Source organism: Anolis sagrei, chromosome 6 (genome assembly GCF_037176765.1).
Source record: "Anolis sagrei isolate rAnoSag1 chromosome 6, rAnoSag1.mat, whole genome shotgun sequence".
NCBI classification, from domain to species: domain Eukaryota; kingdom Metazoa; phylum Chordata; class Lepidosauria; order Squamata; family Dactyloidae; genus Anolis; species Anolis sagrei.
The window spans coordinates 13,400,413-13,427,331 of record NC_090026.1 but is presented as its reverse complement, the minus strand read 5'-3'; the positions used below and the strand labels follow the sequence as shown (position 1 = coordinate 13,427,331).

The following is a 26,919-nucleotide window of genomic DNA, read 5'->3' as shown; positions in this document are numbered from 1 at the left end:
TAGCTGTGATTAGAGAAATTAGGTGCCACTAAAAAAGCAGAGGAAGTGTTTTACGATGCCATAAAGAAAGATCAGAAAATGCTGAGTGACCTAAAGGAAGAAGGAAGTCCTGACATAGAGGATAGAGCAACAACACCCACTGGACTTGAGCCCAACCTTCCATGGCACCTCCTGTTTTGTTCTGTCTGTCTGTGTATTGTCTATACAAAGCGGCATTGAATGTTTGCCGTGTATGTGTACTATTGTTTTTGTTTTTTTTGTCGTGTCATAGAATCATAGAATTGTAGAATGAAAGAGTTGGAAGAGACCTCATGGGCCATCCAGTCCAACCCCCTGCCAAGAAGCAGGAATATTGCATTCAAATCACCCCTGACAGATGGCCATCCAGCCTCTGTTTAAAAGCTTCCAAAGTAGGAGCTTCCACCACACTCTGGGGCAGAGAGTTCCACTGCTGAACGGCTCTCACAGTCAGGAAGTTCTTCCTCATGTTCAGATGGAATCTCCTCTCTTGTAGTTTGAAGCCGTTGTTCCGGTCCTAGTCTCCAGGGAAGTCTCAGGAGCGACTTGAGAAACTGCAAGTCGCTTCTGGTGTGAGAGAATTGGCCGTCTGCAAGGATGTTGCCCAGGGGATGCCTGGATGATTTGATGTTTTTATCATCCTTGTGGGAGGCTTCTCTCATGTCCCCGCATGAGGAGCTGGAGCTGATAGAGGGAACTCATCTGCCCCTCCCCGGATTTGAACCTGCAACCTGTCGGTCTTCAGTCCTGCCGGTTTAACCCACTGCGCCACCGAGGGCTCCATGTGTACTGTGATCCGCCTTGAGTCCCCTTCAGGGTGAGAAGGGCGGAATATAAATAAAGTGTTGTTGTTGTTGTTGTTGTTATCATCAAATACTATGTTGTGTCCAGGTTGGTTCATCAGGTCATCTGCTATGGTTGACTTCTCAGGTTGAATTCGTCTGCAGTGCCTTTCATATTCCTTGATTTGTGTTTGGGCAATGCTGCATTTATGTAGACTTGTCCACAGCTGTTTTTTTATAAAGGCTAAAATTGACCAAAATGGTGACTGAAAATGAAATTGAATTTAAAACTCTTATGAGGATGGGGGACTGTTTTTGGAGCTTCGCTACCTTATTACAACATTGATTGTTAATCAATGAAGGTTGGATTGTTCATCGGTGTGCTTTCTTCCCCTTCTCTGTGCATCTCTCTCCCATTGCAGATGTGTGCTCTACAGCCAAGGCACCCTGGAGCGCTACTGCCAGGCTCTGGAGACCGCGATCCGTATCTCTGTCCGCCATAACTTGCCTCCGATTCCTGGCCGCACCCTCATCCTGATTTCGTGTGCCCCGGAAATGTACGGCTCTTACATGAAAGCCCAGGAGCTCTGCTTCCCAGGTTCAGACCAGGAGGACGTTGAGACAAGGACCCGCGATCCACCCACAGTTAGTAAAACAAATAATCATAAAATCTCTGCATAACTATAGGGTTTGCTGTTGTGCGCAGTTTCCTATTTTCACAATAAATTGATAAACATATCCCTCTTTGCTTTTTCAATTTCTGGTAACCCTACCACAGGTGGATGCAAGAAGATAGCTGAGTGAAGGTCCAATGATTGCAGAAGCACAATAGCATTATCTATGTCCTGAATGAAACGATTCTTCTTCTTCCCTCCCTACTCTTTAACATGAGTCTGCTATACAAAACAGATACTGAATTATTCACATGGCAAAAGGATTAAGGGCAGAGAAGGTCTCTCATAGGGTCTGCGTAAGTCAAGGTTGACTTGATGGTCATTAACAAGAATAAAGTTTATGGTTAGCCCTCCACCATGAAAATGAATATTTGTGAATGTTGTCAAGCAGGAATGTGTCCAGTGGAAGGTGTATAAAATGATCAAGGACTATGAGAACAAGCCCTATGAGGAACGGCTTAAAGAGCTGGGCATGTTTAGCCTGAAGAAGAGAAGGCTGAGAGGAGACATGATGAGGGCCATGTATAAATATGTGAGAGGAAGTCATAGGGAGAAGGGAGCAAGCTTGTTTTCTGCTGTCCTGGAGACTAGGATGTGGAGCAATGGCTTCAAACTACAGGAAAGGATATTCCACCTGAATTTCTTGTCTGGGGGTTGGACTGGATGGCCCACGAGGTCTCTTCCAACTCTATGATTCTATGATTCCATAAATAAAAGAAATGCTTTTAATTTTACCTAAGGGAGCACCTCTCTGGCACAGAATTGCACTGGATGACCTAGAGATTCCTGGAGAGGTGTTTTCTCTAGGAATCTTTAGGTCCACCGGCACAAATCTAGCATAGACACACATGGAGAGACCTAGAGATTCCTAGTGAGAGGTTCTTTCTAAGAATCTCTGAGTATTCCAGTATTCCAGTATGACTCTGTGGTTAGTGTCCATTGGAAGCTGACCATGTGGTTGCACTGGAGGACATAGAGATTTGAAACAAATACCCCAAAATCAAACCCATAAACATCAACCAAGTAGAAACAGTAAGAACAGACCATGGAACAACAGACTGGTTTAAGATTGGGAAAGGAGTACGGCAGGGCTGTATACTTTCACCCGACCTATTCAACTTGTATGCAGAATACATCATGCGATGTGCAGGGCTTGATGAATCCAAGGCTGGAGTTAAAATTGCTGGAAGAAACATTAACAACCTTGGATATGCAGATGATACCACTTTGATGGCACAAAAAGAGGAGGAACTGAGGAGCCTGATGACCAAGGTGAAAGAAGAAAGTTCAAAAGCCGGATTGCAGTTAAACATTAAAAAAAAAAAAAGATTATGGCAACCAGACTGATTGATAACTGGCAAATAGAGGGAGAAAACGTGGAGGCCATGACAGACTTTGCATTTCTAGGCATGCAGACTGCAGACGTAGACTGCAGCCAGGAAATCAGAAGATGTTTACTTCTTGGGAGGAGAGCAATGGCCAATCTCAATAAAATAGTGAAGAGTAGAGACAACACACTGATAACGAAGATTTGCATAGTTAAAGCAATGGTATTCCCCATAGTTACCTATGGATGCAAGAGCTGGACCATAAGGAAGGCTGAGCGGAGGAAGGTAGATGCTTTTGAACTGTAATGCTGGAGGAAAGTTCTGAGAGTGCCTTGGACCACGAGAAGATCCAACCAGTCCATCCTCCAGGAAATAAAGCCCCACTTCTCCCGGGAGACAAAGATGAAGTACTTTGGCCACATCATGAGAAGACAGGAAAGCTTAGAGAAGACAGTGATGCTGGGTAAAATGGAAGGAAAAAGGAAGAAGAGCCAACAAGGGCAAAATGGATGGATTGTATCCTTGAAGTGACTGGCTTGACCTTGAAGGAGATGAGAATGGCCACAGCCGACAGGGAGCCCCGGCATGGGCTTGTCCAGGAGGTCACGAAGAGTCGGAAGCAACCGAATGAACAACCAACAACAAAAGTTACTACGTATTCTCGTATTAACTAACCTTGCTTCTTCACCTAATTAAGAAACTGTTTTTTATCCCAAGCCAGGTCCTTGATGTATCTTGTCCAATTGTGAGTATGGACTTCAAAAGGACTAATTCAGGCATGGGCCAACTTGGGTCCTCCAGGTGTTTTGGACTTCAACTCCTACCATTCCTAACAGCCGCGGCCCCTTTCCTTTCCCCCTTCAGCTGCTTAGGAATGGTGGGAGTTGGAGTCCAAAACAGCTGGAGGGCCCAAGTTGGCCCATGCCTGGACTAGAGCCTTATGCCTGAATTTAAATTATTTCCTCCCTTTCTAGAAACTGGAGGTGGCCATGTTGTTAGGCTCCATGGCATACTCAGCTGCCGAAAAGGCCCAGGTCTTCCTCTGTGACCAGTCCAATATCTTGGAGCCTGTTCCCCTGACGGGGTCTGTGTTGAAGGATGCGCAAACTCTAAAAAGTCTGGTAAGACCTGAACTGAGGAGGGGAGGGCTGTCTGGCGTTCAGCACCTAGACTAGAGACGCGGTAGTCTCCATCAGATCTTTTGTATGGGAATGGAGGTTTTCATATTAATCCTTCCCTCAAATACAAGAAAAATTATAAGTGGAAATTGGTCATTGATCCACATTCCCTATTGAGAGAATTAAAAGAGATTCTAGTTAAACATTAGGAAAAACAACTGGAGGGTTAAAAAAATGGGAGGATGGTGGATTCCCTTTATTTGGACACAGATAGGAAACCACATCTCAGGAGTGATTTAATTGTGTATGCCTGCATAATAGGGGGCTGGAATAGATGTCCCTTGTGACACTTTCCAAATCTGCAATTCTGTGGAAATTGCCCTTGTGACAATTAGCCTCAGACAGTTCAAGGGGCTAGTCCCCATTGTTCTCTTTGGACATTTAGAACATAGAACACCCCCATCTTTACAGCAAAACACTAATCTGTATTGAAAGCCAACACATTCTAGTGTTTTGAGAGTTTATTTATTTATTTACAGCATTTTTATCCCGCTCTTTTTAGCCCGAAAGCGACTCAGGACAGTGTAGAGATTGGCAACTTAGATGCCACAACATACATACATACATCAATAAAAACATTTAATATCCCATAATAAAAATAATATAAAACCATTAAAACTATAATCTATAGTTATATAACTATATAATCTATAGATTATATAACTATATAATCTATAGATTATATAACTATATAATTTATATAATATAATCTGGACTACAGTTCTGGATACGAAGGTAGAATCCACATTTGGCCACAGAAACTGTGACCTTCAGCAAGTCACACTCTCTTAGCCTCAGGGGAAGACTTCCTCTGAAACAAATCTTGCTAAGGAAACCCTATGATAGCTTTGTCTTAATCATCATTTGTCAGCAACTACAACAACTAGGTGACAGTTAGTTGACATAGAGACATAGTGGTGCCCAGTGTAGCTGAAACAGCCTTTTTTGCTTATCCAAATATTCTATAGAGTCCCTAAAGATTCATTAAATCTTTTAAAGAGTCTGATATTTTAGTTGTGTGTGTGTTTGTGCAAATGTCCATGTTATAGGAGTCCCAGACTCCCTCTTTGCTCATTCCTTTTCTAGGAAATACATTCCTATGGTGAGAAGAAACGCACAGTCAGCGACATTGTCACAGACCTCCTCACTCGGCGACAGCATGTGAGTCTTGGAGAAGTTTGGAATATGTGCATCATGTAATCATCCTCATTAGTGGGTTGACTCCTTATCAAACATGTTGGCTAGGGCTGATGGGGGTTATAGTTCAGAAACATCTGAAGCACTGCACTTTGCCCCATTCCTGATTTATATCCCAAAACTTGGAAATAACTCCTCAAATGAGAAGTTGTATTCCAGAAATAGTAACTTTCCCATGCTCAGATACCTGATGGATTGCATGTTAATGGAGGCTGAAGGTCTTGTTAAGATGTGATGAACATCATGATCCGTAGGCTCTGCTGCTTTTGGGTTGCTGTGAGTTTTCTGGGCTATATGGCCATGTTCCAGAAACATTCTCTCCTGACGTTTTGCCCACATCTATGGCAGGCACCCTCAGAGATTGTGAGGTCTGTTGGAAACTAAGCAAGTGAAGTTTATATATCTGTGGTATGTCCAGTATGGGAGAAAGAACTCTTGTTTGTTGAGGCAAGTGTGAATGTTGCAATTGGATTGCATTGATTAGCATTTAATGCCCTTGTAGCTTCAAAACCTGGCTGATTGCTGCCTGGGGGATCCTTTCTTGGAAGGTGTTAGCTGACCCTGATTGATTCTTGTCTGGAATTCCACTGTTTTTTGAGTGTTGCTCTTTATTTTCGGCTGCTTTTATTATGAAACGTTTCAGGAGATGACTGTGGTCTTTGGGCAGAGTTTTCAGAGTTCTTGCAAGCTCTGTATTTTAATTCCCCGTTCCAGGTGGATACGATTCTCTTGCTCAGCAATCAACCCGAGAAGATTCGTGGTTCTTGCCTGTGGCTCTATCGTGATCAAGTGTCTCCGGGCTGCCTCTTTGTGAATGTCTGTGCCGAAGCCGTGTAAGTAGCAAGTAGCCTGCTTTGGTCAGCCCAAATCACAAAACAAAACACTCCTCCTCCCTCCTTTCATTCCTTTTCTGCACAGAAAAGCCAAGAGGACCAATACTCAAAACTTTATTCTATACTTTTTCCAAGATCACATCCTCCACTGCAGTTGGAAACAGCAGGTCACTTTAAGGCAGTGGTTCCCAACATTTTGTCCTCCAGCTCCTTGAAATCTGGAGTGTTGTCCAAACTGGCTGTAGCTTCATGTGTCCAAAACACTGGGAAACCAAAGTTTGGAAACCAAACCATTGCTTGAAGGGTTTTTGGACAATCTAGATGAGATATAGCTATCTCTATCTGGATGACTGATCTCTTAAAGAGCTGACATGATACCATGTTCAAAGATAGCATACTGGGGATAGATTCAGATAGTTTTCTGTTGCTCCAGTATATAGGGCGTGGAGTAACATATTCAGTCTGTGGAAAAAGAGATTTCACTAAACATTTAAGAAAAAAACTTCCTGATTGCAAGAGCTCTTTGATAGTGGAATATTCTGCTTTGGAATCTGATGAAGTCTTCTTCTCTGGAGGTTTTTAAACAAAGACTGGATGGTCTTCTGTCAGAAATGGTTTGATTGTGTATTCTGGCATAGCAGAAGTGGGTTGGTCTAGATTACCTCTTCCAATTTTGTGATTCCATGATTCTTGCACATCACCTTACTGCCATCTCCCACAATCTGCTTCCTGAGGCTACACCCTTATGATTTGTACTATGAGTACTATTGTAGGAGGATGGCTGCTATGGGATTGTTGTAAGTTTTTCGGGCTGTTTGGCCATGTTCTAGAACAGTGATTCTCAACCTGGGGTCCCCAGATGTTTTTGGCCTACAACTCCCAAAAATCCCAGCCAGTTTACCAGCTGTTAGGATTTCTGGGAGTTGAAGGCCAAAAACATCTGGGGACCCCAGGTTGAAAACCACTGTTCTAGAAGCATTCTCTCCTGACACTTTGCCTGTGTCTACGGCGGGCATCCTCAGAGGTTGTGAGGTATGCTGCTATTTCCTGGATTCTTACTTATGACTTATCTTTGTTTCGCATATTTAGAAAGAATGTCATATAATGTACTGAATGTTCTTCACTCCTACTCCCCCCCCCCCCCCCATATTTCAATTTCAGGAGATCAAGGACATTTGATTGTAGAAATGAAGTGGTGATGGGTGGATTCAATGAACAAGTCCTCAGGTGAGTCTCATGGATGTTGAGTCAGGTGAGCATAAGTATGGAGAACCTACTTGTTTGGTGCAGGTATCAATATTTAGCTGCTATCATATGAAGGTGAGGACCACAAAGTGCTTTGTGGCCTTAATGAGGTTTATTTCATGAGCACTGATGACTGGTGGCAACCAAGTCTTGAAGAAGAAGTCGAAATGGACACTGCAAAGTAGTTGTTGTATACCAGCCTGTTCAGCGTGTGATTATGTCTGATGTTCATGTTGATATTCATGATGAGAATTGGGATGATGTTCATGATGGGAATGGGGATGTGGATCTGGATCCTGGGTCAGGGTCTGTTGGATTTGGGGATTATGAGTCGTTTGGGCCTAAATGGATTTTAAAAGAGAGACTTGAATTGCTGCAACAGGATTCTCAAGGTCCCGGGCTTGGGAAAGGCCTCTCACCCTGAGCAGTTATCTGAGAAAGAAGCTGATTTTGATGTACCAGGTGCAGGAGTTAATGATGAGAGCAAGACCTTGAACAGGAAAAGAAATTTTAGTAAACTGAGGAAGTTCGGGCAACAATTAAGGCGCTCAGCTCAGATTCAACAGAAGATAGATAGTAAACCGAAACTAAGAAAGAATCCATTCCTAGCAGTTTTGGAGTCAGGGTTTATAATGATTTGTGAGAGATGATTGCTTCAATTGAGGCAACATCAGGATAACACCAAGTTTCATGCACCAAGGTCTGCCTAGCTCATGTTTTGCCTACGGGATATACTTTTGTATTGTTCAAATAATAATAATAATAATAATAATAATAATAATAATAATAATAATAATAAAAACGTTATTTGTACCCCGCTACCATCTCCCCAAGGGACTCGGTGCGGCTTATATGAGGCCAAGCCCGCAGTACATCAATAAAATGAAGGCAGTAACAAAATAATCAATACAAAACAGTAAAATAAATCTCAAAACAAAAATAAACAATAACAATGAACAATAACATTCAAGCATTTAAAAACCTATGGCTGGGCCAAATGTAATAATTTAAAATTTACAAAATAATGCTGGGCATGAACAAGGTAGGGTATAACTAGGATAGGGTTTTCAAAGAGAGATGAGGGTGCGCAGGCAATCCTAAATCAATGTTAAAGTGCATTTGAGGACATATTGCTAAGGGTTTTCATTATTCTGGGAAGGCACACTGGAACAACCACATTTTCAGGCTCCTCCTAAAGACTGCCAGTGTTGGGGTATGTCTGATGTCCTTGGGAAGTGAGTTCCAGAGTCGGGGGGCCACCACCGAAAAGGCCCTCTCCCTCGTCCCCACCAATCGCGCCTGCGAAGGAGGTGGGGGTGCGAGCAGGGCCTCTCCAGACGATCAAAGAGATTGTTTAGGTTTGTACACAGAAATGTGATCACGCAGGTAGGCGGGTCCCAAATCATTCAGGGCTTTGTAGTTGAGAACCTGCAGCTTGAATTGGGACCGGAAAATAAATGGCAGCCAGTGGAGCTCCTTGAACAGGAAGGTTGGCCGCTCCCTGTAAGAAGGATTCAAGTGCCTAGTTTCATGGATTTCCTTTGACTCTTCATTCCTGTCTTCCTTTGTATCTGATGAGCTAAATTGGATTACTTTTACTGTGGATTACTTTTTACTGCTTTGGCTACATATATTCCTAAATAAACTGATTGCTGATTTTACCCAGCTGGTGCGGTGTTTGAAGTCAGAGGTGATTTCTGCTCTGGAATACGACAGTAGTCATGAAAGGTGTGTGCATTTTTACTAAGATTCAAGTAGATGCTTAATTTTTTAATATCTTCATCAGGTTCATGGCAGAATGTGGTGACTCCCGGTTCCTTGATCATGTTGAGAAAGTTGACGAGCTCCATGGCCTGCCCAAGAAGCAGGGAGTAGTGATGGCCAAGCAGGAAACTGGGGCTGCACCATTGATACTTGGCCCCAAGACCAGGTGATCCTGAGGAATAGCAGGGCTTCGTGGGTTGACTTTAAATAGGGAATTTGGGCTTGACCTCATGTTTTTCCTTTTAGGTGGCATTCGGTCAGAGTTTTTGTCTCTTCCACCTTCCGGGACATGCATGGTGAACGAGACCTGCTGATCCGCTCCGTCTTTCCTGAATTAAGGGCACGGGCAGCTCAGTTCTGCCTGGCAGTGGAAGATATTGACCTGCGATGGGGGATCACCGAATATGAGAGCCAGAGGAACAGGTATGAGACAGGTGGAGAAGAGCATGGTGTCTCTGTGGCCAAGGAATTTCACGAAGATGAGGCCTAGGGAAAAAGGAGAAGGCACGCTATAACTATATTTGTATATACTATACGTATGTTGGGATAAGATGTGTCACAAAATTCAAAAGTGGCGGGATCAAACCCCCCACCTCAATCCGTGATGAGATACCAGATGAGAGACTCCCCCCTGGGTACACAGAAGACTGGCGACTTGGAAGGCGCTGAACAGACTGCGCTCTGGCACCACGAGATGCAGAGCCAATCTTAAGAAATGGGGCTACAGGGTGGAATCCACGACATGCGAGTGTGGAGAAGAGCAAACCATTGACCACCTGCTGCAATGCAACCTGAGCCCTGCCACATGCACAAGGGAGGACCTTCTTGCGGCAACACCAGAGGCACTCCAAGTGGCCAGATACTGGTCAAAGGACATTTAATCAGCTACCAAGTTTGCAAAATTTGTGTTTTTTTTTAATCTGTTTGTTTGTTTTGTTCTGTTAGAATTGTAATACAATGTTCTGGTTGCGGATGACACGATAAATAAATAAAAATAAATAAATAGCCACTGAGCAACTTGAGAAAAGCCACTGCACAAGGAAGTATTTAATATCTCTTTGCACAATATTGTTAAAATGTTTTATTTTTGTATGATCCCTTGTTACACTGCCAGAAGTCATCGGGAGGATTTTGTCAGAAATCTGAAAACCTGTATAAAATATATATTGTCAGTCCCCCACATTTGCTGAATTTAACTTTTACAGATTTGATTATACTGGGATGTAATGAATAGGGTTTTTATAGTCTTGCGTTCTCATTCCTGTTCTTGCCCTCTTTGTCTCCAGGCAGCTAGAACTCTGCTTGTCTGAAGTCTCTCAGAGTCAGCTGTTCATTGGACTTCTTGGGGAACGTTATGGTCACGTCCCTAAGGAGTATTCCTTACCAGATGAACCCCAGTATGAATGGGTGAGTATTTCTAGTACAGGCAGAGCACCCTGTACCCAGAATTTTAACATCCAAAAGAGAGTTAGCGGAGATGGTGGGGGGGGGGAGGGGCGGCGGTGTGCAGCCACTCCTGCAGTGAGGCTTGCCTTGCAGTCCTCTGGTCTTGGGGGAAGAGTTGCCTGGTAGCCACATGGGCCTCATGGAGCCATGCGGTGGCTCATTGGTGGGGTTCAGAATGCTTTATAATTGTAGGTGAACTATAAATCCCAGCAACTACAACTCCCAAATTTCAAGGTCTGTTTACCCCCAATCTCCACCTGTGTTCACATTTGGGCATATTGAGTATTCGTGCCAAGTTTGGTCCAGATTCATCATTGTTTGAGTCCACAGTGCTCTCTGGATGTGGGTGAACTACAACTCCAAAACTCAAGGTCAATGCCCACCAAACCCTTCCAGTATTTTCTGTTGGTCATGGGAGTTCTGTGTGCCAAGTTTGGTTCAATTCCATCGTTGGTGGAGTTCAGAATGCTCTTTGATTGTATGTGAATTATAAATCCCAGTGACTACAACTCCCAGGTGACAAAATCAATGCTCCCACCCCCAACCCCACCAGTATTCAAATTTGGGCGTATCGGGTATTTGTGCCAAATTTGGTCCAGTGAATGAAAATACATCCTGCATATCAAATATTTACATTAGGATTCATAACTAGCAAAATTACAGTTATGAAGTAGCAACGAAAATAATGTTATGGTTGGGGGTCACCACAATACGAGGGGTGTGTTAAGAGGTCGTGGTATTAGGAAGGTTGAGAAACACTGATCTAGAGCCCTGCATCCTGTTTGTGTACCTGAAAGAAGATGTACTCTTTGCATTGTGAAAAGTAAACATGGATTTGCAATGCATTTTATACTGGAGGAAATAGCAGGGATGGCATTGGAAAGAATGCCTTGCAGACTAGCAAGTAGAAATCAAAACTAGAATTTCCTGATCCAAGAGGCATGCATTTTGAAAGCAGTAAGAGAGGACCAAGAGCAAATCAAACAGCAGACATTTGTGGACTTTTAAAGGAATGTTTGAGTTAACAGAGTTTGTGTCTTGCCTTTGCAGATAAAATCCTATCCCGCAGGCCGCTCTATCACCGAACTGGAGGCTCTTCAATTCCTGACTGGCTGTAAGGATCCCACGGCAGCATCCAAAGCATTCTTCTACATCCGAGAGCCAGACTTCCTTGAGTAATGCATTTTATTTTGAAGTTGTATATAGAGTTGAGAACTAGAGGATATAGTTCAGCTCATTTAATTTTATTCCCATGTTGTTGAAAACAAATTTGTTGTTGATTGCTATCAAACCCACTTATGGTGATCCTATAATGGAGAGAGCTCAAAGTCATTGTGCTCAGGCCTTGGAGATTCAGGGCCATGACTTCTGTGCTGGTACGGCTGTACTAGGAGCTCCAACTTCTTTTCCTTTCTATTGTTTGCGTGTATTCCAAAGTTCCATGCATTTTGCAATAAGGTGGCTTCCCTTGGTTTGCAATAATAGGGTTGTTGTAGGTTTTTTGGGCTGTATGGCCATGGTCTAGAGGCATTCTCTCCTGACGTTCGCCTGCATCTATCGCAAGCATCCTCAGAGGAGTTCCAACATACCTCACTACCTCTGAGGATGCTTGCCATAGATGCAGGCGAAACGTCAGGAGAGAATGCCTCTAGACCATGGCCATACAGCCCGAAAAAACCTACAACAACCCAGTGATTCCGGCCATGAAAGCCTTCGACAATAAAATTATCATTATGTTCTTTAGTTCTGCCCCTTTTTTCTGGGTCAAGGAGGGAAAAGGGGGACCTTTAGTTCAGTTCACACAGAGAAGCCTTTCGTACAGGACTTGAATCAGTTCCACCTGTAGAAAGCTTCGTTTTTTACAGCTTTGCTGGGGGGATCCAGTCCCACAGCTCTACAGAGAACTACAGCATAGCCTTTGTTGGGGAATTTCATTCCACAATTCTACAGCCAGCTCTTTGCTGGAGAAATACAGCTCCAGGGTTTTACAGCCAGCCTTCGCTGGGAATTGAAAGCCTTCTTTCCTCTTGGAAATCTACTAAAGGACTCTGTTTGGTAAAGACCACACGCGGCAGCCATAAAGCAATTTGGACCGGGTGTAGGGGCCCACGCCAACAGAGCCTAAGCCAGATTGCCCAGGTAGAGGTCAAGGATTTCCCTTCTAGAAGGAAGAAACAGTTTATGAAGAAGGTTGCCTGTCCCTTGTGGACAAGATTTAAGCAAGCCACTAGTTGATTCAAAGCCTTGAAGTATTTGTTTGATTTATTGAAGATTTAAGCATCAATAAAAACTTTGTTGAACTTTCTAAGTCTTTAAAAGAACTTTGTGTGGGGAAATCCGAAAGGCCTCTCAGCTGAGGCACCCCCAGCGTCCCGTTGGGCATTCAGAAAACATGTCCTGTCTACAGACTCTTTCACGGGCCCAGCACGTGACAGCACAGCTTCCTTGATTGTAATATAGTCTTCCTTTTTTCCTATTGCATTTCTGAGCAGAGTGATGAAAGGCAAGCACTTAATCTATCTTGGGAGAACCTATAAGAAGCAACAACTCTCTTCTCTCGACTCTGTCAGCCATGGCATTGCCCTTGTGAATGTCAGAGCAGGGAAATGGTAGCGCTCCGATGGTTAGTCTCCTGAAGCATCACTAGTGTTTTTCTCCTCTGCGAAATGACCCTTAACTTATCCATAGGTCATATCGGAATCCATAATATTGGCCCCAGAACTGCTCTTGACTTATACATCAGGTCAACTTCTACATGAATATATATATGGTAGATTTTCAGACCTGCAGAATTGGACCTTTTCATCTATTCCTCACCTTCTCCCCTATCCTCTTCATTTGGTCTTTGGCCAGTTCTGTGCCAAAAGCATGGAAAGCAGATTTTTTGGCCGAGTCAGATGAAGCCAAGCATCGAGTGGCAGACCTGAAGGAGCGCATTGAGAAGCATGAAGGCCTGGCCTCACTCAGCAGGTAATGTAAAGAGCCGGTGGTGGGTGCAGTGGGATAGCTCGGCTTTTGAGCAATATCTCCTTAATGATATCTCCCTTTTACAGATACATGTGCCAGTGGGGTGGAGTAGCCCAAGGCCGGCCTTATGTCAAGGGCTTGGAGGAGTTTGGCACCAGGGTCTTGCAGGACATTTGGGAATGCCTCTGGCACCAGTTTATACAGGTAGGCTCTTCTTACAGGTGTGGGAGGCGCAAGTATAATCAGATATGAACTGAGTTTACAAATGTCTTCTTTGTTTCTGGTTAATATATAAGGGGAAGAAGGGCTACACTCTCAAAGTCACCATGTCGAGTGGCCTGTCGATATTTTTGAAGACTAAACTCTGGATGCAACTTTCCCAAGAGGATTGGCAATCCTACACAAATGGGCTTCATTGTTGTGTGGAGTCTCCCTTATTCAGACTCTTGACAAAACATAGTGGCTGTGAGGTCAGAACTGGAGGAGAACACATTGACATTGGAGATGTCAGTATGTTTCAGCTCCATCAGAAACTATGAGTACAAGTAATGTCCTCAGAATCCATGATAATAGGAGCCAGGTGAGAGAAACTCAAGTTAATATGCCATGGTTACTTCTGGGAGTTTCAGGTAACTTGTCTCACCAGTTGTCATGGATACTGGAGTGGGAAACAAATAGAAATATGTGCATGCACTAAATGCATGGATATACAATTTAGTAAACAAAATAAATGAATTACATATAATAATAATAATAATAATAATAATAATAATAATAATAATAATGATAATGTATTGTCGAAGGCTTTCATGGCCAGAATCACTGGGTTGTTGTAGGTTTTTTTGGGCTATATGGCCATGTTCTAGAGGCATTCTCTCCTGACGTTTCGCCTGCATCTGTGGCAAGCCTCCTCAGACGTAGTGACCTCACTACCTCTGAGGATGCTTGCTACAGATGCAGGCAAAACGTCAGGAGAGAATGCCTCTAGAACATGGTCATATAAGCCCAAAAAAACCTACAACAACCCAATAATAATAATAATAATAATAATAATAATAATGCAAGAAGATCGCACAGACTATAAGCAGAGGCACAACACCGTTGCTCAGATGATTCATTGGAACCTGTGCCACAAATACCATCTGCCTGCAACAAAGAACTGGTGGGAACACAAGCCTGAAAAAGTTACAGAAAATGAACATGTCAAACTACTCTGGGACTTCCGGATTCAGACAGACAGAGTTCTGGAGCACAATACTTCTAACCTCATGATCGTGGGGGAAAAACAAAGTATGGATCATCGATGTTGCAATACCAGGTGACAGCAGGATTGAAGAGAAACAACTGGAAAAGCTGACACAATATGAGGATTTAAAGATCGAACTGGCACAAGCCAGTCAAGGTGGTCCCAGTGGTGATTGGCACACTGGTTGCAGTGCCTAAAGACCTTGGCCTGCACTTAAACACAATTGGTGCTGACAAAATTACCATCTGCCAGCTGCAGAAGGCCACCTTACTAGGATCGCACGCATTATTTGCCAATACATCACACAGTCCTAGACACTTGGGAAGTGTCCGACGTGTGATCCAATTCAACAAACAGCATAGTGATCTTGTTTGCTGTGTACTAATCTTGTTGCAAGAAGATCGCACAGATGGACTACAAGAAGAGGCACAACACCGTTGCTCAGATGATCCATTGGAACTTGTGCCACAAATACCATCTGACTGTGACAAAGAACTGGTGGGATCACAAGCCTGAAAAAGTTATGGAAAATGAACACATCAAACTACTCTGGGACTTCCGAATTCAGATAGACAGAGTTTTGGAGCACAATACTCCTGACCTCATGATTGTGAGGGGGGAAACAAGTATAGATTGTTGATGTTGCAATCCCAGGTGACAGCAGAATTCATGAGAAGCAACCGGAAAAGCTTACACAATATGAGGATTTAAAGATAGAACTGCAAAGACTCTGGCACAAACCAGTCAAGGTGGTGATTGGCACACTGGGTGCAGTGCCTAAAGACCTTGGCCTGCACTTAAAAACAATGGGTGCTGATAAGAGTACCATCTGTCAGCTGCAAATGACCACCCTACTAGGATCTGCCCACATTATTCACCGATACATCACACTTGGGAAGTGTCCGACGTGTGATCAAATACAAAAGCCAGCATAGTGATCTTCTTTGCTGTGTACTAATCTCATGATGTATCAAATAATAATCTTTATTTATATCCTGTACCTTCTCCCCGAAAGAACTCAATACACACAGTATTGTGATATTTACGTTGTGTGCCTTCAAGTTGTTTCTGATTTAGAAATCCCCAAAACTCACGGGGTTTCCCTGGCAAGGTAGATTCAGAGTGCGTTTGCCATTGGCTTCCTCCGAGGCTGAGAGAGTGTGACTAGCTGTCAAATCTGCTAGAGTGACATGTTAAAATGGGGGTATTAACTGTATATATTTTCTACAATGCTGTTGACTATCTGTCTCATGCTTACTTAGAAAGAGGGCACGATCCTTGCTGATGAAACAGAGGAGGGGGAAGAACACCAAAATGTTTTGCAAGAATCTTTCCAGGAGTTGCAGCAGAAGAGATTCTGTGCCCGGGCCAAACTCCTCCATGCGACGGCTGCCCAGCTGCAGGGTGGCAGGCTGTATGTTGTGAGCAGTGAACCAGGCCAAGGGAAGACCGTCTTTTTGGTAAGCAAAGGAAGGTAGAAATGGAATGGCAAAGATTTGGGACAAAGAGGAGCTGCAGGGGCAAGGAAGTCTCAACGAGAGCATTTTACTAAATATTCATAGTAGAATTGTTCTCCCATTGTGGATCATTATTTAGTTGGAGTAGCACCATTCACAATTACGTGGGAAGGCATTGATTCATTTGAGTAAATCATACATTTGAGAGTTTCATAAAAAAAATGTGTGTGTGTGTGGGGGGGGGGGGGGTATATGGGAACATTTGTTGTTGGGTTGTTGTGAGTTTTCCAGGCTGCATGGCCATGTTCCAGAAGCATTCTGACGTTTTGCCCACATCTGTGATTGAGATTGAGGGGTCTGTTGGAAACTAGGCAAGTGAGGTTTATATATCCGTGGAATGTCCAGGGTGGGAGAAAGAACTCTTGTCTGCTGGAGACAAGTGTGAATGTTACAATTGCCCACCTTGATTTGCATTTAATGGCCTTGCAGCTTCAAAGCCTGGCTGGTTGCTCTCTGGGGGAATCCTCTATTTATTTATTTACTATATTTATATGCCATCCCTCTCAGCCCACAGGCGACTCGGGGCTGTTTACAATTGGTGGCAAGACCATAAAATACAATTTCAATACAATAAAAACAATCTATATAAATAAAAATGTAATGTTCGTTTGTGATGTTCACAGAACTCAAAAACCACTGGGGGAATTGATACCAAATTTGGACACAAGGCACCTAACAACCCAATGTATGTCCTTCAGTCAAAAAAATGATTTTGTCATTTGGGAGGGAGCTGATCTGATATCCTTAGGGAGGGCGTTCCATAGCCGACAGGCCACCACTGAGAAGGCCCTGTCTCTCGTCCCCGCCAGCTGTACTTGTGACAAAGGCAGGACCGAGAGCAGGGCCTCCCCAGATGATCTTAAAGTCCTGGAGGGTTCATAAAGGGATGCTATGCCCAGCTATAGTATTGCAGAAGAAACACCAAATAATAATGTCTTACATAACCTACTGATTGATAGAGTGATTTTCCTAATAGTGTTGGTTGGTTTCAGTTGACAGAATAGCCTGGCATGTCTTGGTTGAGAGCTTTGACTGACACTTTTTCCTTCCTCTTCCTGCCATATTCTTTTACCTTAGGCGGCCCTTGCTCAGGCGCTCCGAACAAAGACCCTGCCCCAAGGAGATGGACTTGCTCCCAGTTGCCACGTTGTGGCCCACTTCACAAGAGCCCGGCCCGATCAGTCCAAAGCCCATGTAGTGTTGGGCCGTCTTTGTAGCTTGCTGAGGAAGTTTCTGGAACAGCCCCCAGCCCCTCCAAGAAGTTACAGGTTGGCATGGGTTTAATTCCAAGAAGCACTGTGGAGGGATGCCCTCAAGGAGGTTCTGCCTCTTGCTGGGGGTCAACAAGTCCAAGCTTCGAATAGCTACTCTTACAGATGACAATCCTCAGACCTCTGAGGAAATCTGGCAATAACAATCCGGAAAAGTAACTTTTACAAGCTTTACTAGGTAGAGAAAATTGTAAAACGATACTAGAAATTGGAATGTTTTTTCTTGCAGAGGTCTGGTTGGTCAGTTTGAATCCCTCCTACACTCTGTGGCTCAGTCGCTGAAACGTGGTCGGTCTCTAGTCATTTTGATAGATGGTGCTGACCTCATCCATGCAACCAGTGGGCAACTGGTTTCCGATTGGCTGCCTGAGCAGTTGCCCCAGGTAAGCTTTGGCCCTCTCCCCTGTATTTCGGGCAGGAGATATAATGCCTCTGCACCTACCATACAGAGGAAGCATTCAGAACTTCTTTACCTCCTTCTCACATATGCTCTGTTTGGCTATAACCATGCAGCGGGTCAGCCTTGTTCTCAGCGTCTCGGAGGAATCGGCTCTTCTCGGGTCCCTCAAGCGAAGGAAAGATGCAGTCTCCATCTCTCTGGGACCTCTGGACCCCCCTGACCGAGCCGCCGTTGTCCGTAAAGACCTGGCCTTGTATGGGAAAAAGCTGGAGGAGTCTGCTTTCAATAACCAGGTAAATAGGAACCCCCGGTGGTGCAATGGGTTAAACCCTTGTGCCGGTAGGACTGCTGAGGTTCGAATATGGGGAGTGGGGTTATTTATTTGTCGTACCAGGGCAACCAGTCAATTATATTACATTTCTAACAGAACAAAGCAAAACAAACAGACAAAATACAAAATTTGTGAGTTTGGTAGTTGATGAAATGTCCTTTGACCAGTATCTGGCCACTTGGAGTGCTTCTGGTGTTGCTGCAAGAAGGTCCTCCATTGTGCATGTGGCAGGGCTCAGGGTGCATTGTAGCAGGTGGTCAGTGGTTTGCTCTTCTCCACACTCGCATGTCATGGATTCCATTTTGTGGCCCCATTTCTTGAGGTTGGCTCTGCATCTCGTGTTGCCAGAGCGCAGTCTGTTCAGCGGCTTCCAAGTCACCCAGTCTTTTGTGTGCCCAGGGGGGAGTCTCTTATTTGGTATCAGCCATTGGTTGAGGTTCTGGGTTTGAGCCTGCCACTTTTGGACTCTCGCTTGCTGAGGTGTTCCAGCGAGTGTCTCTGTAGATCTTAGAAAACTATTTCTTGATTTAAGTCGTTGACGTGCTGGCTGATACCCAAACAGGGGATGAGCTGGAGATGTCTCTGCCTTGGTCCTTTCACTATTGGCTGCTACTTCCCGGCGGATGCCAGGTGGTGCAATACCGGCTAAGAAGTGTAATTTCTCCAGTGGTGTAGGGCACAGACACCCCGTGATAATGTGGCATGTCTCATTAAGAGCCACATCTACTGTTTTAGTGGGGTGAGCTCCCATCTGTCTGCCCCAGCTTCCCATGTGGGGGTGTGGGAGAAGCCTCCCACAGGATGATAACACATCCAGGCGTCCCCTGGACAATGTCTTTGTCCAGGGGTTTTGGCCCAACTTACCTGTCCAAACGTGTCTCCCCTTACAAACCATCGAGGACTCTAAGATCGTCTGGGGAGGCCCTGCTCTCAGTCCTGCCTTCGTCACAAGTACGTTTGGTGGGGACGAGAGACAGGGCCTTCTCAGTGGTGGCCCCTCGGCTATGGAACACCCTCCCTAGGGAGATCAGATCTGCTCCTTCCCTCTTAACGATTCGGAGGCAAGTTGAAACATGGCTGTTGGAGCAAGCATTTACAAATGCAGAGTAGCTAATATAGGAAATCGAATGATTTAACAATGGAACTGGACAATGCTTGATAATAATGAGACCCTAATGATGTTGTTCTTTTAATTGCTTTTGTGGTGTTTTATACTGTCTAATGTTTTAATCTGCATTGTGTTCTTATATGTACTGATTCGTTGGAAACCGCCTTGAGTCGCCGATTGGCTGAGAAAGGCGGTATACAAATAAATAAATAAATTGTAGACTGCCAATTCTCTCACACCAGAAGCGACTTGCAGTTATCTTAAGCTGCTTCTGACACGATTTAAAAAAAAACAAACCAAACCAGGTAAATTGTAATTTTTTAAAGAATGGGAAGGCGACCACAGTAGACAATTTTGAGAACCAGGTTTGGGTACCTCGAAAAAGGACGAGGTCATAGAAGGTGGTAGAGAACAAACCAAAGAAAGCATGGGTCTAAGTTTCTGTTTTATTTCTCCATCTCTTTCCCCAATAGATGCGGCTTGTGCTCCTGAAACGTGGCTCCCGACAACCATTGTACCTGACTCTGTTGACTCAGGATTTGCGGCTCTTTGCTCTTTATGAGAAGGTCAGGCAACAGCTGAGAATGACTGTGGGTGGGCAGGCAGGAGGGATGGGGACTACTACTGCTGCTACTACTACTTCTTGCCCTTCCTCATCCTCTTCTTTCTTCCCCTTCCTCTCCCTCTCCTCCTCCTCCGCTTCCTCACTGTATCAACCCAGGTTCCACTACAGTTCAAGTCTCAAGCTTGGTTTCTCAGTTTCTCTAGCTTTCCACCCTATTTCTCTTCCAGCTCTCAGAAAGGATCCAGAAACTGCCAGTCTCTCTTCCTCTGTTGCTGCAGCACCTTTTGGGGTGCCTGGAGGAAGATCATGGGTCAGAACAGGTTGCGGTCACTTTCGTTTCTCTCTGGGCCAGCAGAGACGGTAAGGCATCCACAAAAGGGCATTGTAAGGGGAGAAGTCATCCTTCCACATTTGTAGGGGCACAGCACTGCTTGAGAAAGTGGGAAAAATGGTTTAAAAACCTCCAGAGAAGGCACTTTATTAGACAAGACTAACCAAGAGAGAAATCTTTCTAATGTTTCAGTGGAATCTCTTTTCCTGCAGTTTGATTCCATTGTTCCATGTCCTTGTCTCCAGAGTTATCTGAGAAGACAGGGAACTCTCTGTCCTCCAGCATGACTCCGTGGTCAACTTCCAGTGGAATTGTTCTGGAGGACCTATAAATACCTTGGAATTGTTCCTTTTAGGGATTTCTAGGTCCTCCAGCATGACTCTGTGGTCAACTTCCAGTAGAATTGTTTTGGAGGACCTATAAATACCTTGGAATTGTTCCTTTTAGGGATTTCTAGGTCCTCCATCATGACTCTGTGGTCAACTTCCAGTAGAATTGTTCTGGAGGACCTATAAATAACTTGGAATTGTTCCTTTTAGGGATTTCTAGGACCTCCAGCATGACTCTGTGGTCAACTTCCAGTAGAATTGTTCTGGAGGACCTATAAATACTTTGGAATTGTTCCTTTTAGGGATTTCTAGGTCCTCCAGCATGACTCTGTGGTCAACTTCCAGTAGAATTGTTCTGGAGGACCTATAAATACCTTGGAATAGTTCCTTTTAGGGATTTCTAGGTCCTCCAGCATGACTCCATGGTCAACTTCCAATATAATTGTTCCGGAGGACCTATAAATACCTTGGAATTGTTCCTTTTAGGGATTTCTAGGTCCTCCAGCATGACTCTGTGGTTAACTTCCAGTAGAATTGTTCTGGAGGACCTATAAATACCTTGGAATTGTTCCTTTTAGGGATTTCTAGGACCTCCAGCATGACTCTGTGGTTAACTTCCAGTAGAATTGTTCTGGAGGACCTATAAATACTTTGGAATTGTTCCTTTTAGGGATTTCTAGGACCTCCAGCATGACTCTGTGGTCAACTTCCAGTAGAATTGTTCTGGAGGACCTATAAATACCTTGGAATTGTTCCTTTTAGGGATTTCTAGGTCCTCCAGCATGACTCTGTGGTTAACTTCCAGTAGAATTGTTCTGGAGGACCTATAAATACCTTGGAATTGTTCCTTTTAGGGATTTCTAGGTCCTCCAGCATGACTCTGTGGTTAACTTCCAGTAGAATTGTTCTGGAGGACCTATAAATACTTTGGAATTGTTCCTTTTAGGGATTTCTAGGACCTCCAGCATGACTCTGTGGTCAACTTCCAGTAGAATTGTTCTGGAGGACCTATAAATACCTTGGAATAGTTCCTTTTAGGGATTTCTAGGTCCTCCAGCATGACTCCATGGTCAACTTCCAATATAATTGTTCCGGAGGACCTATAAATACCTTGGAATTGTTCCTTTTAGGGATTTCTAGGTCCTCCAGCATGACTCTGTGGTTAACTTCCAGTAGAATTGTTCTGGAGGACCTATAAATACCTTGGAATTGTTCCTTTTAGAGATTTCTAGGTCCTCCAGCATGACTCTGTGGTCAACTTCCAGTAGAATTGTTCTGGAGGACCTATAAATACCTTGGAATTGTTCCTTTTAGGGATTTCAAGGTTCTCCAGCGTAACTCTGTAGTTAGTTCCCACTGGATGTTGACCATACTGTGGTGCTGGTGAAACTAAAGATTCCTAGAGAGGATATATTAATCAGTTGGCAAACGTGAAACCAGAAAACAAGGTCAGATTGTATAACACCAATGCCTTTCCCCAGAACCTTGAGATGTTGCAAAGTTTTTTTGGGATGGATGCATCTCTTCAAGATTTTTTTACTGGTGGCTGCGTACTTACAGGGCTAACTGAGCGAGATCTATATGGCATCCTTGCTACTTGGAAAGAACTGAACACAGTTGGCATAACCTTTGAAGAAGCCATAATGGTTGGAAGGCAAAACCGAAGCTATCCCGTTGGCCCCTTCCTTGACTTTCTGCGGAGCTTAAGAGGGTGAGCAAGTTTGCCTTTGGCGTGTGCAGCGAAGAACGCTTGAACCAACTTCGAAGCTCTTTTAAAGGGATAATGTTTGTAGATTTTGCGTTCCCTTTTCATTCCTTTTTCAAGAGGGAGCAGATTCTATTTAGCAAACTGGGCCAATAGCCCTCAAACAGATCTATCTTCATAGAAATGTAACCATATGGGTCATCTATTAACTAGGCAGCATGCTTCCTTGTGATGTATTTCTAAATTTAGGAAATTTATTAACAGTAGCTAGACCTCCCGGTGGCGCAGTGAGTTAAAGCGCTGAGCTGCTTAACTTGCTAACCAAAAGGTTGAAGGTTTGAATCCGGCGAGCTGCGTGAGCTCCCGCTGTTAGCCCCAGTCTGCCAACCTAGCCATTTGAAAACATGCAAATGTGAATAGTTAAATAGGGACTGCTCCAGTAGGAAGGTAACAGTGCTCCATGCAGTCATGCTGACCACAGGACCTTAGAGGTGTCTACGGACAACGCCGGCTCTACTAACATTGCACTGCTGAAGTAGTTTGATTGCATTTTAAACTATCATGTACCCCAGTGAACTTGCTGACCAAAAGGTCAGTGGTTCAAATCCGGGGAGCAGGGTGAGCTCCCACTGTCAGCTCCAGCTTCTGCCAACTTAGTTCAAAAACATGCAAATGTGAGTAGATCAATAGGTACAGCTATGGCAGGAAGGTAATGGCACTTGACCTTGCCAGCATGCAGTCATGCTGGCAACTTGACCTTGGCGGCGTCTACAGACAACGCCGACTCTTCAGCTTAGAAATTGAGATGAGCACCAACCATCAGAGTCGGACACCGCTGGACAATGTCAGGGGGAAAACTTTACCTTACCTATTAACAGTAACTAGTCCGGTTTCTCAATTAGGGAAGAATTTGGGCAGGTGTTTATTAGCTTCCATTGAATTATTGGCATGTTTCTCCATATGGCATGGAGTCTTAGGTCTTCAGAAGACACCAAGGGTTGAAAGAAGTGTTTACCTGGGACCTAGAGCTTTGGCAATTGACTGGGGAGCTGAAGTCCTGTGGCTACAACAACTTACTTTTGATGTGCATCAATGGGGACCGAGTGTGGGATCCCAGCATGTTTCAACATGGTCTGTGTTGTTCAGGACTGCTACGTTTTATTATTGTAATAACTGGAGGCTGCATTTTGCTCATTTCCAATGTAGGCTGGGATCTACGTAAATATAGTTTAGATCAGTGTGATCCTCAAGCTTTGGATCTCCAGATGTTTGAACCTATAGCCTCTGAATATTGGCAAGGGTTAACATAGGGCTTCTGGGAATAAGGTCCAACCACTTTAGGGCCTCCAAAATGGAGAACCACATGAGATGAAAGATTTTTGGCTTTGATTCCTCCACCTCCCCTTGAAGAAAGAGGAAATTAGTGTAACTTGCCCACTTATTTGGACTGGGCTTTAGCACAGCTGGTAAATCCCCAGCAATGATAAGATCTACCAACTGAAAGGTTGCCAGTTTGAAGTCCTGGGTCAGTGTGAGTACCCGACTGTCAGCCCAGCTCACTGTTTACCTAAGCAGTTCAAAAACAGCTTAGCTGCAAGTAGAGAAATTAGGTACCACTAAAAAGCGGGGGACGTATTTTATGACACCATAAAGGAAAAAGATCAGAAAATACCCTGCAACCAAAAGGAAGTCCTGATGGCTCTTTGTCATAGAGTATGGAGCGATAGCACCCTCCTGTGGCTGGATTTGAGCACAACCTCCAAGGCACCAAAAAGCTGGACATTGAATCGAAACCACACACCTCCTTTCTGCTCTTTTTGTCTCTGTCCTGTCTGTCCAAAACATCATTTAATGTTTGCCTTGTATGTGCACTGAGCCACCCTGAGTCCCCTTGGGGAGATAGGGCAGCATATAAATAACGTGTTGTTGTTGTTACTATTATTTATTTATTTATTTATATTATTTTATGATTATTATTTTCTCCCACAGCTTGCTTGGGGCTTGCGGTTGTCCCTCAGAGAGCCCAGGTTCTCGCCTTCATCTCTATGGCATGCCCTTGAGGACAGCAGTAGAGCGACGCTACCTGAAAAAACCAGGCCTGGACCGGACAGCTCATGTGCTTTTGGCAGGTAACTATCAGTGCCATGCTCTTTATTGTCTGTCGTGGAATCCTGTCCTATAGTATTTCCCAATTTTCTCCATTTTTGGCTGGGGTTTTAAAAAATCAGTCAATGGTTCCATCTTTTTTTGGGTAGGTCTTTAGGAGACTGGGTTGATGCTCCACCAAGAAGCATTGTAGTTCTATCCGGCATCCTAGATGGTGTAGATGGTGTTAACTTCACCCAATACTTTTTGCTCCTATATAGCTCAGTGGTGGAAGCTGGCAGATCCAGATGGTTCCAGGACTTTCCGGAACTGTGAAGCAGAGTCTTTGATAGCACTTCCTTATCACTTGGTAAGTGGCAACCTGCATAAAAAGTTGGTGTGTAATTACTAATAGAGAGCCAGCATGCTGGAATAGTTTGAGCATTGGATTATGAGAACAAGCCCTATGAGGAGCGGCTTAAGGAGCTGGGCATGTTTAGCCTGAAGAAGAGAAGGCTGAGAGGAGATATGATAGCCATGTATAAATATGTGAGGGGAAGTCATGGGGAGGAGGGAGCAAGCTTGTTTTTGCTGCCCTGGAGACTAGGACGCGGAACAATGGCTTCAAACTACAAGAAAGGAGATTCCATCTGAACATGAGGAAGAACTTCCTGACTGTGAGAGCCGTTCAGCAGTGGAACTCTCTGCCCTGGAGTGTGATAGAGGCTCCTTCTTTGGAAGCTTTTAAACAGAGGCTGGGTGGCCATCTGTCAGGGGTGATTTGAATGCAATATTCCTGCTTCTTGGCAGGGGGTTGGACTGGATGGCCCATGAGATCTCTTCCAACGCTTTGATTCTATGATGATTTGGGAGACCAGGATTTGTATCCCTGCTTGGCCATGGAAACCCACTGAGTGAACTTGTGTAACTCAACTCATACTCAGAATTGAATACTTGTGCTGAAATTCTGTAGAACTGTTGACAAAATTGAAGCTATTCTCTGGATTATTGTTGGAGGCTTTCATGGCCGGAATCACTGGGTTGTGAGTTTTTCAGGCTGTATGTGCACTTTTGTGAGTTTTTCAAGTTGTTTGAGGTAGGTGTGAATGTTTCAGTTGGCCACCTTGGAACATTTCCTGGAAATTCCCCTGTTTTTGAGTGTTGTTCTTTGGTTACTGTTATGATTTAAGAATTTTTTAAATACTGGTAGCCAGAAACATCAGGACCAGCTAATCACCTTCCAACAAAGGATTCCCCCAGGCACTAAGAAGCCACACCTTGAAACTGCTAGGCCATTAAATGCTAATCAAGGTGGCCAATTGAAACATTCATACCTAGCTCCAACAGACAAGAGTTCTTTCTCCCACCCTGGACATCCCACAGATATAAAACTCCATTTGCCTAGTTTCCAACAAACCTCTGAGGATGTTTGCTATAGATTCAGGCAAAATGTCAGGAGAGAATGCTTCTCGAACACGGCCATACAGCCCGAAAAACTCACAACAACCTAATTCTCTGGATACCTCTTTGAGCGATGACTCCTTCTTCCATCAGGTCCAAAGCGGCCTCTTCAACATCCTCGCCTCTTTCCTGACTGACCTGAGAGTTGTGAGCGCCCATGTCCATCTGGGTCTCCTCCATCGCCTCTCTGAATCCTATGCACTCTATGGTGAGTTTTTGATCTGCCCTAATGGCTGGAATGGAGATCATAAGAAGGAAATACAATACGATCTCCATATCTACAGCGGATACCTTATTGCCCAGACTGTAGTTGAATTGTGTCCAATACTGTGAATCGTCCTGAGTCCCTTTCGGGGTTGAAAAAAGCGGTATACAAATACCCCAAATAAATAAATAGTTACAAGCAACCCCATACGCCATTAAATTACCTTTATTTGGGTGCCAGTGTACACCAAGAGCCCCCCATGTCTCAATAGGTTAAACCCTTCTGCTGGCAGGACTGCTGATTGGAATGTCGGCGGTTCGAATCCACGGAGTGGGGTGAGCTCTAGTCTGTCAGCTCCAGCTTCTCATGCAGGGACATGAGAGAAGCCTCCCACAGGATGGCAACACATCTGGGCGTTCCCTGGGCAACATCCTTGCAGACGGCCAATTCTCTCACACCAGAAGCAACTTGCAGTTTCTCAAGTCACTCCTGTATAATAGAATTGCGTTGGAAGTCATAGAAGGTTATCTTCCCTAGGAACTTACCTTACCTTGTTCTTGTTCATGTTCCTAGCTTACCTTACCTTGTTCATGTCCAGCATTTTAAATGTTAATTATTACACTTGGCCCGGCCATTGGTTTTTAAATGCTGTATGTTATTGTTATTGATATTGCTTATTCTGTATTTTTTTGGTTTTGAGTTTTATTTTATTTACCTGTTTTGTATTGATTACTTGTTATCGCCTTTGTTTATTGATGTGCTGTGGGCTTGGCCTCATGTAAGCCGCACCAAGTCCCTTGGGGAGATGGTAGCGGGGTACAAATAAAGTATTATTATTATTATTATTATTATTATTATTAATGTATTGTCAAAGGCTTTCATGGCCGGAATCACTGGGTTGTTGTAGGTTTTTCCGGGCTATATGGCCATGTT

The 26,919-nt window shown here is 44.1% G+C and overlaps 1 protein-coding gene across 2 annotated transcripts in view; it reads left to right on the top strand.

Moving 5' to 3' along the window:
* TEP1 (telomerase associated protein 1) overlaps positions 1–26,919 on the top strand; it is an 87,747-nt gene that overhangs the window by 28,016 nt on the left and 32,812 nt on the right. For both annotated transcript variants that reach the window (XM_067469799.1, XM_067469798.1), the window contains exons 14-34: positions 1,223–1,445; positions 3,777–3,923; positions 5,067–5,141; positions 5,892–6,010; positions 7,172–7,237; positions 9,042–9,185; positions 9,266–9,442; positions 10,306–10,426; positions 11,516–11,640; positions 13,319–13,435; positions 13,519–13,636; positions 15,941–16,138; positions 17,273–17,463; positions 17,696–17,849; positions 17,980–18,159; positions 19,779–19,871; positions 20,098–20,230; positions 22,091–22,241; positions 24,225–24,364; positions 24,602–24,690; positions 25,875–25,989. In XM_067469799.1, coding sequence (XP_067325900.1) covers positions 1,223–1,445; positions 3,777–3,923; positions 5,067–5,141; positions 5,892–6,010; positions 7,172–7,237; positions 9,042–9,185; positions 9,266–9,442; positions 10,306–10,426; positions 11,516–11,640; positions 13,319–13,435; positions 13,519–13,636; positions 15,941–16,138; positions 17,273–17,463; positions 17,696–17,849; positions 17,980–18,159; positions 19,779–19,871; positions 20,098–20,230; positions 22,091–22,241; positions 24,225–24,364; positions 24,602–24,690; positions 25,875–25,989 — 2,876 coding nt within the window. The remainder of the gene's footprint in view (positions 1–1,222; positions 1,446–3,776; positions 3,924–5,066; positions 5,142–5,891; positions 6,011–7,171; positions 7,238–9,041; positions 9,186–9,265; positions 9,443–10,305; positions 10,427–11,515; positions 11,641–13,318; positions 13,436–13,518; positions 13,637–15,940; positions 16,139–17,272; positions 17,464–17,695; positions 17,850–17,979; positions 18,160–19,778; positions 19,872–20,097; positions 20,231–22,090; positions 22,242–24,224; positions 24,365–24,601; positions 24,691–25,874; positions 25,990–26,919) is intronic.